The 18,717-nt window shown below is 41.9% G+C and overlaps 1 protein-coding gene across 4 annotated transcripts in view; it reads left to right on the top strand.

Annotated features, from left to right (window-relative positions):
• BEND7 (BEN domain containing 7) overlaps positions 1-18,717 on the top strand; it is a 100,077-nt gene that overhangs the window by 62,934 nt on the left and 18,426 nt on the right. For all 4 annotated transcript variants that reach the window (XM_075599513.1, XM_075599512.1, XM_075599515.1 and 1 more), the window contains exons 4-5: positions 14,078-14,380; positions 16,914-17,030. In XM_075599513.1, coding sequence (XP_075455628.1) covers positions 14,078-14,380; positions 16,914-17,030 — 420 coding nt within the window. The remainder of the gene's footprint in view (positions 1-14,077; positions 14,381-16,913; positions 17,031-18,717) is intronic.

Raw genomic sequence — 18,717 nt, 5'->3', positions numbered from 1 at the left:
GGATCTCATGAGACATTTTATTATGTCTACATGGCTTTGTTCTAAACCTTCTTGTTGCCAGAAAGGTGTGTGTGTGTGTGTGTGTGTGTGTGTGTGTGTGTGTGTGTGTGTGTGTGTGTGTGTCTATTCGCCACAGTTTCACTGCCAATTCGCCACAAGTGGCGAATGGCAACAGGGTTACCCACCCTGGATCTATGTGCTCTTTGGCAAACTTCAGACAGGCAGCAGTGTTCTCTCCTTTTTTTAATTTTTTTAGATCAGTGTTTTCATCCTGGTTATCCTTCCATGAACACCATTCTTGTTCAGTCTTTTTCTGATTGTTGAGTACTGAACATTAACATTAGCCAAGGTGAGAGTGGTCTGCAGATCCTTGGATGTTACTCTGTGGTGTTTGTGAGTTCCTGGATGATTTGCCGGCTTGTTCTTGATGAGATGTTGGTAGGACGACCGCTCCTGAGTAAAGTGACTGTGGTCGTGACAGTGGATTGGTGGATCCCCAAATCCTTAGAATTGGTTTTGTAACCCTTTCTAGACTGAGCATTAATAACTGCTTTTCTGAGGTCCTTAGAGATTTCTTTTGAACGTGGCATGATGTGTTTCCACACACCTGTGTGATGAAGACGAAACTCGCAAAGTCTCTAATCTTTATATAGGATGGGGCCAACCAAACTCACCCCTAAATAGCTACCTAATTATTTAAACACCTGATTCTAATTATCCCCTATAATTTAGCTGATAAAATTGAAAAACTATGGCATTTCCGTAATTATCGTTCGGGTTCACAAACTTTTTCTCAACACTGTATATATACACTATTCCCTAATTTAACATTCTTTGTATAGATAACCAGGCATAAAGAGTTATAGTGGGTTATATATATTCACATACACTGTCTTCTCCCATTCCACTCCCCCCTCACGTCTCCTTACTGTCTAGGCCACCTTTGCATTACAATAGAGAAAAGCCTTCTGTGTTTCTAATGTTAATGTTCACACTAGGCTACCTGTTTCTATCTTATCTGATTTCCCACTTCTCAACATCCTTTGAAACCAGATATCCCTCTTACAAACACTATGTAATATTGTGTTTCTGCATTTCTGCCATACTTGATGAAGGACCTTGAGAGGTTCGAAAGCTTGTAACATATCAACTACTTGTTGATACAATAAAAGCTATCACACAACCTACACCCTCTCCCTCCTTTGTTACTACGTGTATATATGTGCTCCTTAATATTTTGATGAAACCATTAACCTGGCCTTCTCAAAATCTATTCGCCTATATTTCTTCATAATAATCAAAACTTAAAGATATTACTCTGACAATCTTTCAACAAAATACATCAAATCCAGCAAACTTCTGGAAGGTCATAAACAATATATTCCAGCCTTCTAGCCATCAACAACCATCCAATATCAAAAGATATTACACTGACAAATCCCACTGACATAGCAAACGCATTCAATGAATACTTTGTGGGTTGTGCTCCTTCCCTATTATCAAAGGGCGACCCTACCTTCAAACATGAAGCTCAACCTGGGAGAACCCTTATAACCCCACCACTTCCAACAGTTCTTACAATTTTCAATTGGTCCCAGTATCTGAGAGGAGATTACACATGCACTCCTCAAATTTAAACTAAGCACAGCTAATGCGGACCTGATCTACTGCAATCAAAGTTTCTATGACCCGGTACCCCAGCCATTGCCATACTGCTTGCTTCCCTAATCAACTCTATTTTGTCTACAGGCCACATCCCACAGACCTGGAAAATAGCCAGAGTTGTCTCAATCTTTGAAAGTGGGAACAAAAACACTGTCTCAAACTACAGGCCAATCTCTCTTCTTCCAATACTATCCAAAGTCATTGAAACATGTGTCCACTTCCAATTAAGTGATTTTACTATACTAAGACAAATTTCCTTGACCAACTCATATCTGGCTTTCACCCAAAACACTCCAAGGTATCTACCCTCCTTAAAGTTAGCAATGAGATCCAGTGTAGAATGGAACTGGGACAACTTACTGGTGCAATAGTCCTCGATTATGCAAAGGCTTTTGATACCGTTGATCACGTTATCTTGGTAAACTAGCTCCAGTGCTCTGGAATAGGGGAACACTCTTTTTAAACTGTTTTGACTCCTACCTATCCGGTAGATCTCAATATGTGTCTCTCGGGCTCTAACTTCAACCCATTGGATGTCAACTGCAGTGTCCTGCACGGCTCTGTTCTGGGGCCCCTACTCTTTTCAGTCTTCATTAATGAACCTACAGCTTATGAGGGAGCTTCAATACACATGTACAGTATGCAGATGACACAATCTTATATGCACACAGCCCTAGGACTCGGACACATTTTGAGACTTGAAAACTGGATTTTCCAAAAGTAACTGTTTGTTTTTAAACAATGACAAGACTGTAACAATAGTATTTGGGACCAAGGCTCCATTTCTAAAGCTACCAATGATGGAGCTACCGATCAAGAACCAGCTCTAAAACCATTCTAGCCCTTATCACTAGTTTTAAGTATCTGGGTATATGGTTTGATGCACATTGGCATAGGTTTCGGAGGAACAAATCCTCCCTAAGCCAGCTGGTCAAAAAGCGCATTGCACAGCATATGCAAATGACAATGATAGACTATGGGGACATAGTATATGGTACAGCACCCCAAACTCCCCTTAGCAAACTAGACACCCCCAACAATTTACAACTCCAATATGCAGCTTTGTCTTACAACGTAACTACAGCACACGCAATTGCAAAATGCTCAAAGAACTAGATTGACCATCAGTTGAGTCTAGGCACAAAGTTCATCTTTCCTGTTTCGTCTTCAAATACTTTCTGGGCAAGCTACCCGGCTATCTGAACAAGTTCTGAACAAGTTCCTCACCCCTACCACATGCAGCACTTATCACCTGAGATCAGACTCCAAAAGACTGTTCATGGTCCCAAGGTTCTACAAAGAATCCGGCCGCTCCTCCTTCTCTTACCGTGCTCCCCAAAACTGGAACAGTCTACCGGAGACTCTCTCATCCACCACCAGTCTAAGTTCTTTCAATGCTAAAGCTGTTTCACATTTTAATCTGGTCTGTAATGGTTATATACGCCTATAATATATATTATCTTTAAATGCTTGCGCAATGTCTTTAAATATAATATATAACCTTATTCATTGTAATAATATGATAAAAATACAACTCTGTGCCCAGGACATACTTGAAAACGAAAGGTGACTCAATGTATTACTTCCTGGTCAAACATTGCATAAATAAAACAATATACTGTAAAATATAAAAAAACTTGGGGAAGAAAAGAAACGCATATAGTTGTTCATCAAGATGACTGCACATACCGGGTGACGGGCCTCATAGAAGGCAGTCACGGTAAAGAAAATCGGAAATAATACCAGCACAACACAAAAAAAGGTGATTTATTAGGTCCAAAAAACACACATAGACCTGACATATACTGTATGTATATCGGGGTGGTGTGTAAAATAAATGTAATTTAAAAAAAAAAAGAGGAAACGAGTGTTTTTAAAGCAATTAAGAGGGGGAAAAACAAAGGAAAATGTATATAAAATATAATGTATATAGATCATATCCTTTATTCAATAAAATATAAGTGAAATCAAAGTACAAGCAGTCCTCGTTTTACATCGCTTCGTTTTACAACGAATGGCTTATCCAACGCTATGCAATGCATACCTATGTTCATTTTTACAACGCCAAAACGGCTTATCCAACGCTCTTACGACACTTTGCAAAGTTGTTTGTGTATATAATATATATATATATTATACTATATAATATATTATATTTTTATATTATATATTATGTTATTATATTTATAATACAGTATATGCACTATATAATTTATGTGTGTGCTGCATATCTTATTGTCTGCGTAAAATATTTTGTGTATTTTAGCATTAAAAATGGCTTCAGGAACGAAATCTTTCATTTAAACAGTGTTCCTATGGGAAAACGTGTTTCGCTTTACAACGTTTCGCTATCCAACGCCATTTTGAGTAACACATTGTGTCGGATAACCGAGGACTGCCTGTATTCAATACCTAATCTGAAGGGGAAACACTAACAAGCTTGGCTTACATATTTAAAATATTTTCCCATGAAATGTCTATTATTAAATACAAAATGCGAATGTTCTAATATAGGGTTACCACAAGTCTGTATTCAAAAACGAGGACACTGAGCGCTGACTGCGCATCACTCACGCATCCGTGTTCGGCGCTCATCGCTCACGCATGCGCAGTTGGCTTTCGTTATTGCATGCGCGGTCGGCATTCCCGGACATCTTTAGTTATAAAAAAAATTCCTCCCGAACAGGGACCTTCAATCTAAAAGCCGGACATGTCTGAGAAAACCCGGACATGATAACCCTATATAATAGGTTTCCTCTCACTAAATTCCAAGAAGTGAAGGGAACAGCCACATTTTTCTTGCTTCCAGGAATCCATTAAATAAACAAATCCCTTATTAGCTGGAAGTGGTTGAATTTCACACACACCCATTAATTATCAGTCGACGCTGTATGTGATTGTAGTTGAACTTCCTTGTGAGTCGTGGGATAATGGAACACATTAGATGAGGGGTGCTCAACGCTAGTCCTCAAGCGCCCCCCCCCCAGCAAGTCATGTTTTCTGGATATCCCAGCTTCAGCACAGGTGGCTCAATTAGAGGCTGATTGAGCTACCTGTGCTGAAGCTGGGATATCCTGAAAACCTGTCCTGTTGGGGGGGCTTGAGGACTGGAGTTGAGCACCTCTGCACTAGATACAGTTTAGTTTTAGGCCTAGATTTACTGAACTTCGATATTAACGTCGCTGCGCGTTAAAGCAGCAATCTGTGCTAATCGCTGGGTTTTTCTGCATATTGTTTTATTTTACCGCCACCCGGCCCTTTTGACAGGGTATTTTTATTTTTAAATTCTGATGCTTAGTTCAGGTCATTTTTGCAGTTGAAATAGTAAGTGTACAGGAGGTCAAAATGGGAGTAGGACTTACTAATGGGGACAGGATACTAACATTATGAAGTTAACTTCTTTATGCTTCTGGGGGGGATTTCTGCTTTTATTGGCCAAAAAAAATTATTTTTGGAGGTACATGTGCGGTATGGACACGTGATCGTGCAGCTCCACTCAAAGGAGACGTGATCTTCTGAATATTACCTCTTGCCCGCCTACTCCACTCCCTAGTGTCAGGTAATAAAAGCATACACTGTCCCCACTCATGGACATGTTGCCAAAATCCAAGGGAGCCCCTTACCGAGACAAAACAGCAGCAGGGGCCATCTCGCTCACCTCAAGATGGTAGAACACAGTGTGGCATCATCGATTCGGATTTGTAGGATGAACGATTCCTCAACACTGCACTAAGCGGGACATATAGTATATGAGTTATATTCCAACCTTAAAGCAGCTTTTCAAACAATTCTCCAGCGAATTCTCGCTGGCAGGAATTCTGCACTTAGAATGGGGAAAGTTACCCTTGGAGTTTAAGACAAATATACTAATCCGGGACACTATAATGACTTGGAGGGCAGTGAGAAGGAAATTCAAACTCTCGTAATCTATATCTCTATCTACCTATCCAAGGTTATCATAGATATTTTTTTTTTCCAGGCTCAGATCAAAGGATTTTAATTAGTATGACAGTTATAATGATTATTCCACATTTTGGAAAAAAGGGTCAATAATGAGTGACAAGGTAGGGGCTGGAGGAGGCGAGACGAAAGGAAAAACTGAACAATAGCCATGGAACGAAAAAGTAAGAAAGGAAAATTAATAACAAAGATTACTATTGATAAATAATTTTTTCTCTAGTAGCTCCTCTAAAAGGTACTGATATACTGTATATGGCTTCAGTATATAGTATATTGTAACACTGTAATATCTTTGGCTTGCCTTCTCCTAATACTATATTATGTATCATGTGATACAGTACAGTTCCACTATGTGATGACATGTCAACTGAAATGACCCAAATAAAAAAAGATATATATATTTTTTAAAAAGCAGCTTTTCAGTTAATTTCTCGGTGAAGCTGGGGGTACTTCAGCTTTGTGGCAGGACTGATGATGGAGCCTCGATTTTTTTCTCCCTATAAAGATGCATCCTCTTCTTCCTCCATCTCACCTCAGGACTTTGCTGACTTTTTTTAAGGAAAAGGTGGAATCCATACGTCAGAACATCCCCTCTGTTGCCTCTTCCCATCCCACACCGCTTCCTAACTCTCCTCCTGCCTTCCTTGACTCTCTTTCCGCTGTCTCGGAGGAGGATGTCTCACTGTTGATCTCCTCTTCTCCCTCTACCACCTGCGCACTTGATCCATCGCCTAAAACCTCTTGCCCCTTCTATAATCCCTACGCTCACACAGATTTTTTTTTTTAACTTTTCCCTCTACTCTGGTACCTTTCCATCCTCCTTCATGCATGCAATAGTTATACCATAACTCAAAAACAGCAAGCGTGACCCTACCTGTCCTTCTAACTATCGACCTGTCTCCCTCCTGCCCTTTGCCTCCAAACTCCTTGAACGTCTTGTATTCTCTCAATTTGCTACATTTTCTCAACACCTATTCTCTCCTAGACCCTCTACAATCTGGCTTCTACACTGCTCAGTCCACGGAAACAGCCCTCACTAAAATAACTGACCTTCATGCTGCCAAAGACAGAGGTAATTACACACTGCTCATATTACTCGACCTCTCTGCATCATTTGACACCGTGGACCGCCCTCTTCTCCTTCACATTCTCCATACTCTTGGTATTCGTAACAAAGCTCTATCCTGGATCTCCTCTTACCTCTCCCCATCGTACTTTGTGTCTCTTTTGCTAACACCTCCTCCTCCTATCGATCTCTCTGTAGGGGTACCCCAGGACTCTGTCCTGGGACCTCTTCTCTTTTCTCTGTACACACTTTCTCTAGGTGACCTAATCACATCTCTTGGGTTTAAATATCACCTCTATGCTGACGACCCACACATTTACCATTCAACCTCTGACCTTACACCTGCTGTACAGACCAAAGTTTCTGAATGTCTCTCTGGAATATCATCCTGGATGGCCATCTGCCGACTGAAACTTAACATGGCAAAAACAGAGCTCCTCATACTTCCTCCCAAACCTGGCCCTTCTACCTACTTCCACATTACTGTTGGAAGTACCATCATTCACCCAGTAGCCCAAGCACGCTGCCTAGGGGTCACACTCGACTCCTCTCTCACATTCGCCCCTCGCATTCAAAACGTATCTAAAACCTATTGCTTTTTCCTCCGCAATATAACAAAGATACGTCCTTTCCTCTGTTACTCGACTGCTAAAACTTTAACTCAGGCCCTCATTCTCTCCCGTCTCGATTACTGTAACCTCCTGCTGTCCGGCCTTCCTGCCTCTCACCTGTCTCCCCTACAATCTATCCTAAACACTGCTGCCAGAATCACTCTACTCTTTCCTAAATCTGTCTCGGCGTCTCCCCTGCTGAAATCACTCTCCTGGCTTCCTATCAAATCTTGCATCTCACACTCAATTCTCCTCCTCACTTTTAAAGCTTTACACTCTTCTACCCCTCCTTACATCTCAGCCCTAATTTCTCTCTGTGCACTATTCCGACTCTTAGGTTCTGCTCAAGGATGTCTTCTCTCTACCCCCTTTGTATCTAAAGCCCACTCCCGCCTTAAACCTTTCTCACTGACTGCCCCGCACCTCTGGAATGCCCTTCCCCTCAATACCCGACTAGCACCCTCTCTATCCACCTTTAAGACCCACCTTAAGACACACTTGCTTAAAGAAGCATATGAGTAGCACAGTGGCTAATACTATACACATGATACATCAAGCTTGGCCCCCTGCAGACGCACTTACCAGAATTCCCTTCTACGGTCTCTCTACGTTCTTCCTACCTACCAATTAGATTGTAAGCGCTTCGGAGCAGGAGCCTCTTCCTAAATTTTACTTTTATTGTCTGAAGCACTTATTCCTATGACCTGTTATTTATATTATTTGTCATTTATATGATTGTCGCGTATTACTACTGTGAAGCGCTATGTAATTAATTGGCGCTATATAAATAAAGACATACAATACAACCCCTTCAGGACACATTCACATACTTCACAAAGTTTAGCGCATAGGACAATAAGAAATTGCATATATCTAGTGTAGGTACCTACTAAACAGTCTACCTTGAGGAGGTTGGCCGGCTTGAGTCATGTTTTTTGATGAAAAGATACAACCATATGATTCCTTTGTTACAGAGACTTAGGTTCTAAATTTAAAAATGTCACTAGTACTGTATATTTTAGCCCAATTGGGAGGAGCGCAGGAATTGTTCTTTGTTTTCCATATATGTAAGTCCAATCCTTTTACCAGCTGCATACTTCACAAAGGATGGAGACCCGGGGTGACTGCACTGTTGCCACTGTCAACTGCTTACCTGCGGCGGTGTCTCCCGGTCTTCTCCGTCTTCATCTTTTTAAAATCATGTTTTCTCTTGCAGCACTATTCAAAATGGCCAAGCGGCGTCATATGATGTTGTGTTGCCATGGTAACGGAACGCCACATTATGGAACACTGCGTGGCGTTACGTTGCCATGGCAACGCAGCATCATATGACGCCGTGTGGCCATTTTGAATAGTGCTGCAGGAGAAAAACATGATTTTAAAGGCGACAAGACAGCAGAAGGCTGGGAGACGCTGTCTGGACCCCGCTGCTGGTAAGTCTCGTGAAAGGGGGGGAGGGGGATGGCGAAGGACTTTTTTTGGGGGGGGGGAGTGGGTTTTGGCCCAGTTTGTCGTGGTGTGTGTGTGTGTGTGTGTGTGTGTGTGTGTGTGTGTGTGTGTGTGTGTGTGTGTGTGTGTGTGTGTGTGTGTGTGTGTGTGTGTGTGTGTGTGTGGGTGGTTTGGAACCTGTTAGAATATGTTTGCTTCCAGGATTATTTACGATATCAATTTTCTGTCTTTTTTCGTCCATCTTTAAGACAGGTAAATGCACAGAACTAGGGACCAAAAATTAAGAGCGCGTTGGGTTTTGGACTGAGGCCTCGTCCCCAGTGTAAGCTTCTGCGAGCGCTATGGCGTGCGCTGCAGGAGCAAGGTCTGCCCCCCTCTATGGTGCCGGGCCCAGTAGCTGCCTGCAAGCGCATGTACAGATCGCGATGCGCGGCCACATTTTGTGAAGACGAGATTTTTGTCTTTACTAGTGGCGACGGATCGCTGGCCATTTCACGCCGGCGGTTCGGTCAATGAGGGCGAACCAGCCGCGTGATGTCATAGCCACGCCCCCCCCAGCCCCCCTCTTCGTAAACTTGTCTTTCCCCCTGCAGCTCAACCGCAGATCGCCAGACACTCGCGTGCAGCAGCTGATACTGGGGCCGGAGCCTTATACACTTCAATGGACTCACATTGTTCTTTTTAAGACCACAGATGCTTCAGAGGCAGCCACTGAGAGACCGGACAGGATGAACCCCTTCATTTCAGCAGTGGCCTGCAGAGGCATTTGCTGCTAGCTCCTTCAACACTGTATTATAGGTTATTAAGGAAATTTGAAGAAGAGCATTACATACCGAGGCAGCAGCCATGCTTGGACCCTGATTATTTTGGTAGATGTGGTTGTATCTTAATTGTATTTGTTATTTGTTGCCTCAAATTGAAGTTCCCATTGGTCTGCTAAGAAAGGAGAAAATAAAAAAGGCATTTTGGGGGTGGGGTGGGGGTGGAATCTCGGCCTTATTGTGATACTTGTATTACATAGCTTTTCCCAGGGGAAATACAGACTTCTGTTGCTCTATCTCCTGCTAACAAAATTAGAAATCTGATTGCAATGTAATTTGATGCAGATTCCTAATTTGCATAGGGAATGCTGCCAAGAATTGATTTTATTGCCAGTGTTCGTAAATAAACAACAAATGCTTTCAGATGTGAGCGTGGAATTCTGTTTCCGTGAATGATTAACTGTACAGGTGATGGATATCTGCGTGTTTCATTTTGACCGTAGTAGTTTTGGGAATATGTAGTTGCTGAAATGATTTATACCCTTTGGATGTTGATGACAGAAAATGTTAAACTGTGGAGTAATCTTTATTAATACTAAACAGACTTAAGTAAAACGTTGGTTAAAGGTGGACTCTTATTTTTATCCTCCACATTTTTTTCTTTTATTGTTTTCCTAACCTCATGAATGGGCATCCATCCACATTCCTGGAGGCCCCTCCTAAGCCCTCGGGCATGGTAATCCTTACAGCGCTGAGCAGCGCTGACGCTCATACTCTCCTGCTCAAGCAGGAGCTTTTTTGTGTCCCTGCATGAGCGTCAGCGAGCGCGCGTGGGAGGCGGGGCTAGCGCGCCACGTCACGGCGCTGACGTCACGGACTGCCATTGGCTTTTGGCGGTCACGTGACCGGCTCCCCGCTTCCCTCAGCGGGAAAAATTGTTGGTGTCGCCTGCAATTCCACACGCCTCCGCACGCCTGCGAAGCGTGCAGAAGTGCCATCTAAAGCCGCTCTGATTAGGAATGATGGGGGGCCTCAGCACGGGTCAGCGCTGTCTTTTTCACCATGGCCCTGGCCTAAGTGTTCTTGCACCTTTCTGAGAGAGTACCTCTCAGTCAGTGCTACAGTACCTCGAACATCATGGCAGATTGGATCTGATGAAGCTTTCATTCCACTCTGTTGATGTCACTGCCCTCACTTGGGAAGAACATCTAATAAACACAGAGATCAAGACAGTTGGGGTTCTGGGAGAGGCAATGTTGGCATATTTGGAGAGGATTTTATCCACCGCCTTGTATTGTGACACATTCAGAACTTCCTAGTTACAAGAGACCTGTTTTAGCTTGGTCCTCATATGTTAATGATGTTTATTGTAGTTCATTTCTGCATGTTAGGACAATGAAAAAGGCCTAATGTATAGATGAAGATTTGCATAAAAATTTTATGAATTAAATAGCAATAGCCGTGTTATTGCAGTCACAATTGTGCATAAGTGAGTGCTTCGGTTTTAGGTGATTTACCTTCTTTATTTGGACAAACAATTGATATTATAAGACAAGCTTTCGAGAGTCCTACAGAAAGTATTTGAAGGAAAGATGTATGTTGCGCCTGGACTCGAAGGATAGCCAACCATGTCCAATTAACGTATCACAATGGTGCGTGTTGAAGTTACATAGCAAGACAAAACTACTTTAACTGTGCATGCAATGTCTTGTATATAATGTATACCCTGTTCATTTATGTAACTGTATTTGTAACCATGTATTATTTGTCTTAACTCTGTGCCCAGGACATACTTGAAAACGAGAGGTAACTCTCAATGTATTATTTCCTGGTAAAATATTTTATAAATAAATAATAACTTCTAAAGAATGTCAAGTTTGCGGAGCTGAATTTGGGGTGGTGTATATAGACTGTCCCCATAAACCATAATTGGCATTAGAAGCTGCTACGGAGCAACGCGCTTTCAGATCAAGGGGCTTAGGCCTCGGTCCCGCTGCGCTCGGTGGCGCGGGCGGCCACACGCGAGTTCCCTACCTGCAGGGGAATCCTGCGGAGCCGGTCCCGGTCCCCCCTGGCTGCACAGCTTACTACATGCTGTGGCGCGTCAGCCGCTATGGGATACAAGAGAATGGTGATCCCTAGCGTTGACGCGTCACGTGGTGTTGCTGTGAGCCAATGGGGAGGGGAGGCTTCGGGAGGAGGAGAGGCTTCGGGGAGTGGGGAGGAGTGTGGAGTGAAAGCAGCGTGAGTGCCTGTCTGTGTGTGTATGTGTGTGCCTGAGTGCGTGAGTGCCTGCCTCTGTCTGTGTGTGTGTGTGTTGCTTTACTTACCTTCAATCAGCAGCCCGAGCCGTGGAGGGAGGGGGGGGAGAGTAGCGGGTCCCTCGGCTCAAGCCACGTCCCCCCCTCCCGCTCAAGCCTCCCACTCGCGCCCACCTCCCGCTCTGGCTCCCTACAGACCGCATATCGCGGTCTGTGTATGTCAGCGCCCCGCCTGTCTGCAGTGCGGGCGCGCTGACTCTGGGAGCGGGGCCTTAGCCTTAGGCATGATCTATTGATTTAAAGTACACAGAGTTTGGAATTGGTTGTGAATGTTAGTTTGTCAATTTGCAAACCACGTGTAATGTTTGAGTCTAGCCCCATACTCCAATATTTAAAGCCAGTAACTGAGGAGAGATTTGTGTTAGTGCCGGTGCTGATCAGTGACTCTCTCATGGGAAGCTTTAGAAATTAAGCCTTAGGCTACGGCCCCGCTGCCTGGGCTGCACGCGCGTCTGCGAGGCAGGCGGCGCGTACAGCCGAGTCCCTCGGTCTGCAGTGAGCTGCAGGGGGAAAGACGGGGGGTTGTGACGGGAGTGCAGCCATGATGTCACCCGGCAGGTTCGCCCTCATTGGCTGAACCGCTGGGGGTGTGGCCTAGCGCTTCGTCGCGAGTCCTGCTCTCAATTGTCTTGAGCAGGAGTTTGTCGGCGCAGCGTGGCGCCCCCCCCCCCCTTTGCAGCGGGCCCGGCCCCATTGGGAAGTGGCTCTTGTCCCCTGCAGCGTCCGCCAGAGCAGGCGCTGCAGTAGGCAGTGGGGACCTGGCCTTAGTCGCAAGTGCCATAGTTACTGTTTGTCAGTGTTTTAAAACAGTTTGTTTTGAGTGATCCAGTTTTCGATCTTTGAAAATGTACTGCAATCCGAATTTGTAAAGGTCCGAGAGGCTGGGACTGCATGCATATCGAATAGTATCAGCATACATGTGCAGAGGAGGTGTCATACAAACTGTAATTCAGGTAATTTTATATATTATGGAATCCACATTGACCAAAAACATTTCTCACTGTGCAGTTACATGTCATAAGGCTGTTGATGGTTTGCTGTATTCATTGTGAATTAAATGTCTTCCAAAGAGTACTAATCCTTACAAATATGACTTGACGTGCCTATGATGTTTACTTGTCACACATTTTATTTTTATCATCAATAATCTCTCCTTTGTTGTAGCATATGCGGTAGGCAATTAATAGCTAGTTTCCCTGGGGGGGTTAAGAGCTCATGCTTAATTGCTTCAAAGGGCAGTCCCGCCTAGTATCAAACTGGGTTAATGGCAGTGACATGTTTAATAGGTTAAATCAGACAAGCATAAGTATTTTTAAGTCATTTCTAAACGTTCACAGTTTCTGTGGTAACTAAATGCTTTGTAATTGTTTGTACAATCTGTATGCAATTTCTTTTGTGATGAGCCTGTTTGAAGTTGAGCTAAATCACCAGACACCATTGTTGTTCCTTGTTTGTAACTCAATTATGATGCCATCATTAACAAAGCCGATAAAGTGAAGGACAATAAGTATTCTGCCAAAAAATGACTTTTGTAGGACTCGGTAAAAAATAAATAAAAAGGGATTCATTTTTTGGGGGCAGTACACAATAAATATTCATTTACCTTTTTTAAGGGTGTGATTGACATTATTAAAAATAATATTACATTGATAATTTGTTAATGTTTTGATATCTCTTGTTTTGCCATTTTTTAAATACATTTTTTTGTACATCTGATTTGTGCTTTTATTATATTGTTATTACCTATAATAATTCTCTCGTAATTGTATGTATGTATGTATGTATGTATTATGAGGGCATGATTGTAGGTAATGAAACAATCTAATAGAAAGCACAAATCCAAGCAGGTACACTGACATGCACATGGCAACACACTATTATCTGCATGAACTTTCTGTACTGGAGGAAAATATGATAAGAAAATAAATGTATGTAGATTATGTTGTTTAAAATAGATTTAGCCCGTAACCTGGTACTGCCTCTTTAATAGAAAAAAAAAATAGTGCCAGTGAATATACTCTAAAGAGGAAGCTAAGATTCATGGAGAATGTGTGAGTACTTCCTCAGATTCCAGGTTACATGGAACTGTCTTACAGTAGACATGGCAGAGTAAATGGGGTTAAAGTGCCAAACTATGTGGGCTAACAATTTCTATTTTTATGTAGAATAAATATATTTTGTGTTTTTTTTTTTTTGTTGTTGTTTTTTTTAAGCTAATCGGTATATTTGAATGTTTTTTTCTAGGTGATGAAAGCCTGGAGATTAAGAAGCAGATCACAGGGATGAGAAGACTACTGAACGACAGCACAGGGCGGATTTACCAGCGGGTTGGTAAGGAGGGAGAAAAACTTAAGCAAGAACCTCATGAGCTGGACCTAAGCTCGTCTCCGAGTCTGAGCACTCCCTGGGAGGCTGAGGAGCCCAACCATTCGTCCCAGAGTCCATGGAACGATCTGCCCAGCCAGACCACTCCGTTTTCAGGACAATATGGAACTCGGTCCAAAACCGTGCAGAATCAAGTCAAGAATACAGCAGCAGAATCTAATGGTATAGCCTTCTTAATATTTATTATGCGGGGATTTACATTTTCTGTGCAAATGTGGTATCTATATGATTTGATAGGATTCTCATTATAACAATCAATGTCTGCTGTAAATCTGTTGTGCAGATTGTGTTTGCAGATTGTTGGTCCTGTAGATGTGTGGCAGATTTTGGCTCCTTACAATAGATTATCATGAGGGTTCTTTATAGACATCATCAAGCTTTTGTGACCACACAAGTCTCTAATTCAGATGCTCTCTGGCATGGAAGGGACTTGTCCGCTTGTGAAAGTGCATGTATCAGAAAGTGATGAAAAGGTGTCATGTTGGGCCTCTCATAATCTGCCCTGAATGTGCACTAATACAAACGGCTGAACCCTATAAAAGTTATCCTATCTGTTGTCTTTAATCCTCCAGTGCCCTATTAACCTACAGTGTATATCATAAAAAGTGCTGCCCTGGAGGCCCTTTGGGCATTTTGGTTGGTTTTTAGGGGCTGTTCATGGCCATCGCTCCGTAGACCTGGAACTAATGAATCCAACTTATATTTATTTTCTTTGCATAATTTTGTACCAGTTGTGCCACGCAATAACCTACTAGAACATACTTGCACAATTTTCACGTTTTGGCAGAGCACAAAAAAAACATGACATGGTTGGGTATGCATGTTCCAGTACTTCCACACATCACAACAACGATCATTTCACCTGTATATAAACGTGTGCTATCAGGTCACGTAACCTGATGATTGTAATGTGATCTGGTTTGAGCATACTAAAACCTACAACAAAAATATATTATGTGAGATAATAGCCATAGAAGAGATTGCATATGAAATTGAGAGATGTTCCAGAACATGGTCCCAATGGCTAGTAGGAAAAAAGAGAGATCCAGCGCTCCACGGATTTCAAGATAATGAATTTATTGTGCCACACGACGTTTCGACCAACAGGTCTTTTTCAAGTGACAAGGCCTTGTCACTTGAAAAAGACCTGTTGGTCGAAACGTCGTGTGGCACAATAAATTCATTATCTTGAAATCTGTGGAGCGCTGGATCTCTCTTTTTTCCTCAGTGTACTTTGGAATTTCCTGGCAGGTACTTCCTTGAACCAGCAGCACCGGTAAACTGTATGTATTTATTTATATATTGTGGTGTGCAGCCTTAAACCCCCAATGGCTAGTACCCAGAACTGAGAGATACCTCTTGCCATTTCCATTTGTAGCTTTTAAAAATATATTTATTTTAACTCTCAATTTGACTGTAGGAAGAGGTTTGTATGTATATAACCCAATTGAATGATTTGGTGCATCTCTAGGTTGTGATATGTATTATAATTGACAATTTTAGTTTTGTCACAGTACTTTTACTAAAAGACTAACTTTGTGGTTCGCTGTTTAAAACCTCTGTTGTATGTCCACTACTTTCTTCATTTTTCTGAAAAACCTATGTTTGTTACAAAATCAACAGTGCTGATCATTAATATACAAAAACATGAAAACAAAGCGACACAAAATGTGAAGAGTAGTAATAAATGTAAGGGTATATGAAAAAGCAAATGGAGCTGCACTAGTCATAGAGACATTATTGAATCCACAAGAAATGCAAATTTGGACTAGTTACTCTCCTTACCATTGTAGGCAAAGAAGTGTGGGTAGCCGTGTTGGTCCTTTTTTCCATGTAGTAACAAAGGAGGTTCTATCATTGCATGAAGGTCCCCGAGATGTTCCAAAGTTTGGAACATTAAAGCAGCAAGACTACTGTCCAACTTTTTCTCTGTTTTATTATTTGTGCATGTAAAGTGTGTGACAATGTGTAATTCTACATTTCTACCTAAGCTGGCAATTGCTTGGTGCTCCTGTTATAAATCTGAACAAAATCCTGATTATGTGCCTAACAAGATGGCTTCTTCAGTCAGTGTAACTCAGCAGCTACAATGTATCGTTATATTACTACGGTAACATTATCTATTGTTGCAGTTTGCCGTTCAATCTGCAGGGAATATTGGCAAGAAATTGTTACAAACAGTAAAGTGCTACAAAGATCTTGCACTGCTTGGTAGATGGGGGTTCCCTGCTATAGAAATCAAGGAGACCTCTACAGTCTCTTTTGCTGTTGGAATATTTTTGAGCCCCAGATTTCTATTGAACTTTCAATCTCCCTAGAAATCAAAGGATGCTTTAACACTCGTTAAAATGGCATTAAGAGGTTGATAAAGCAAACAAAAAAAATAATTATCTAAACTTCAGAACTGATTAAAAAAAATTTTTTTAAACAGATTTCACAGGTTTTGCTGCTTTAACTACTTGTTGGTCCAATAACAGGTATCATACCCCCCTACTCCCTCTCCCTCTTTGTCACTACTTAAAAATGTTGACAAAAGTGCAGGAACAAATTATTATTTTTGGCGGGGGTGCTGTATATACGAAATCGGTAAGATGCATACATTACCTAAATGTATAAACCCCTAGTTCCAGCCCCCGTGAGAGTAAAAAAAAAAATACCCACATTGTTGGAATGATTGTCCTCTTCTTTTAAACAGGAGAATTGCGCATGGTAAATTCATCCGCAGAATCCAAGTGCTGTACATGTAACTGCCAGCCAACTCTGCAGGCCATCCTGCAAGAGCTGAAAGCCATGAGAAAGTTCATGCAAGCAGGTATGTTTTGCACACTACCTATTTAAGTGTTTGTGATGTGTGTATATTATTTATGCATGAATATATTCAATTATATGTATAGCAAAATATGACTTTCACGAGAAAACAATAAATCAGCCTCCTAAACATATACATTCAATATAAAACGTCTTCATTCAAAACTGGCAGTCCAGCAAAAAATATTTTTAAACGTATCAATATAAGCATCATCCTTAGAAAGATTCAAGTACCATTGAAGTGAAACTTCAGTTCTTGATTTCCTGTAAAAAGGAATGCTTTGTTTCTTTTCTCTGGGTGCTATAAAATGCATTTTTATTGGACACCTATTGTGCTGCACTTGTATCTGTTTGTTAAGTAATTATGCTGCCAGCATTTATCAAACATTAAAACAAGATCATTGGAGAATTGTCAGTTTACCTGCAGACACTGTGATCACAAACGGAATTAGGGTAAAGATCGTACAAAGCCATCAACGCGTTTGGTTGCTATAAAAGCATTCAAAGGTTTATTTTTATTTTTTAGTTTATAAATCAATGAAAAAATACAGTAGTTGTACTTGTGTGTCTTAATTTTAAGATGGTGTCATTCACCTACATGTAACCTATTAAACATGTCCCTGCCATTCGTTTACTTTGCTCCTCGCGGGAGCTGCCGCTTTAACGCGTTGGGGGCCCCAAGGACGTAGCGACTACGCCGTGGGGTTCTGGCCCTACGGGGGCCTCACGATGTGGCAGGTACATTATGATCGAATTGCTCGATTTCTGTAAAGGAGAATGCGATGTTGCAGGAAGAAAATACTGAAGAGGACGGCTCCTCTTCCCTTCCTTCATCGGTGACAGAGCAATTCGCGTGTCACGCCGGTGCTGCGGGCCCTCCCGGCAGTCAAAGGGTTAAAGAGACAACTAAAGTGCACCAATGTCTGTGAGATGTTTAAGGACTATTTACCTTTAGCATGATTTGATTGCATTTCAGAAGCTCATTAGATAAAATGTTCACAACGGGTTGCTTTTTGGCCAGCTACATAGGATTGTACACATTCTCTCTCTCTCTATATATATATATATATATATATATAGAGAGAGAGAGAGAGAGAGAGAGAGAGAGAGATGTCTGAGTAGTGTGTGTGTCTGAGTAGTGTGTGTGTCTGAGTAGTGTGTGTGTCTGAGTAGTGTGTGTGTCTGAGTAGTTCTGCCTACTCCTGTCTAACTCCCTCAGCCCATTTGGCCATGACCATTTTGTGATAATATTGCAATTTTGCACTTACTTGGTCCTGACAGGGGGAAGACGGGAAAGAGGACACAGCATCCTAAATAACAGAGAAACATTAAACCTTTAGCTATTTCCAAAGAGAGTAAAATGTCTCCTCTGTGTGGACTTGCAACCAATCGTTCAAAAATGTTTGAAACCATGTATATTCATTGACTGTTATTGTTTCATAACATGGGCTACCAAAATGTTATCCAAAAACCATTTCACATTGGGATTAGGAATGACTGACCTTTTAAAGTCCTAGCATTGATGGGTGTAAAAATCGGCATCCGAAAACCTTTGGTGTTTTCAAGCGATGGTAAGTCGGTCATCACTTTTTCTAGCTCTTAATACACTGTACTTTGGTTAGAGTGATAGGCTTGCAAGGCCGGTCAGCAAACCTAATCCCACCAACAATCAAGGTATATATCCTGTGATG

This window comes from Ascaphus truei, chromosome 5, assembly GCF_040206685.1.
Source record: "Ascaphus truei isolate aAscTru1 chromosome 5, aAscTru1.hap1, whole genome shotgun sequence".
Lineage (NCBI taxonomy): Eukaryota > Metazoa > Chordata > Amphibia > Anura > Ascaphidae > Ascaphus > Ascaphus truei.
Note: the sequence above shows the minus strand (reverse complement) of the source record. Positions and strands in the feature narration are given on the sequence as shown.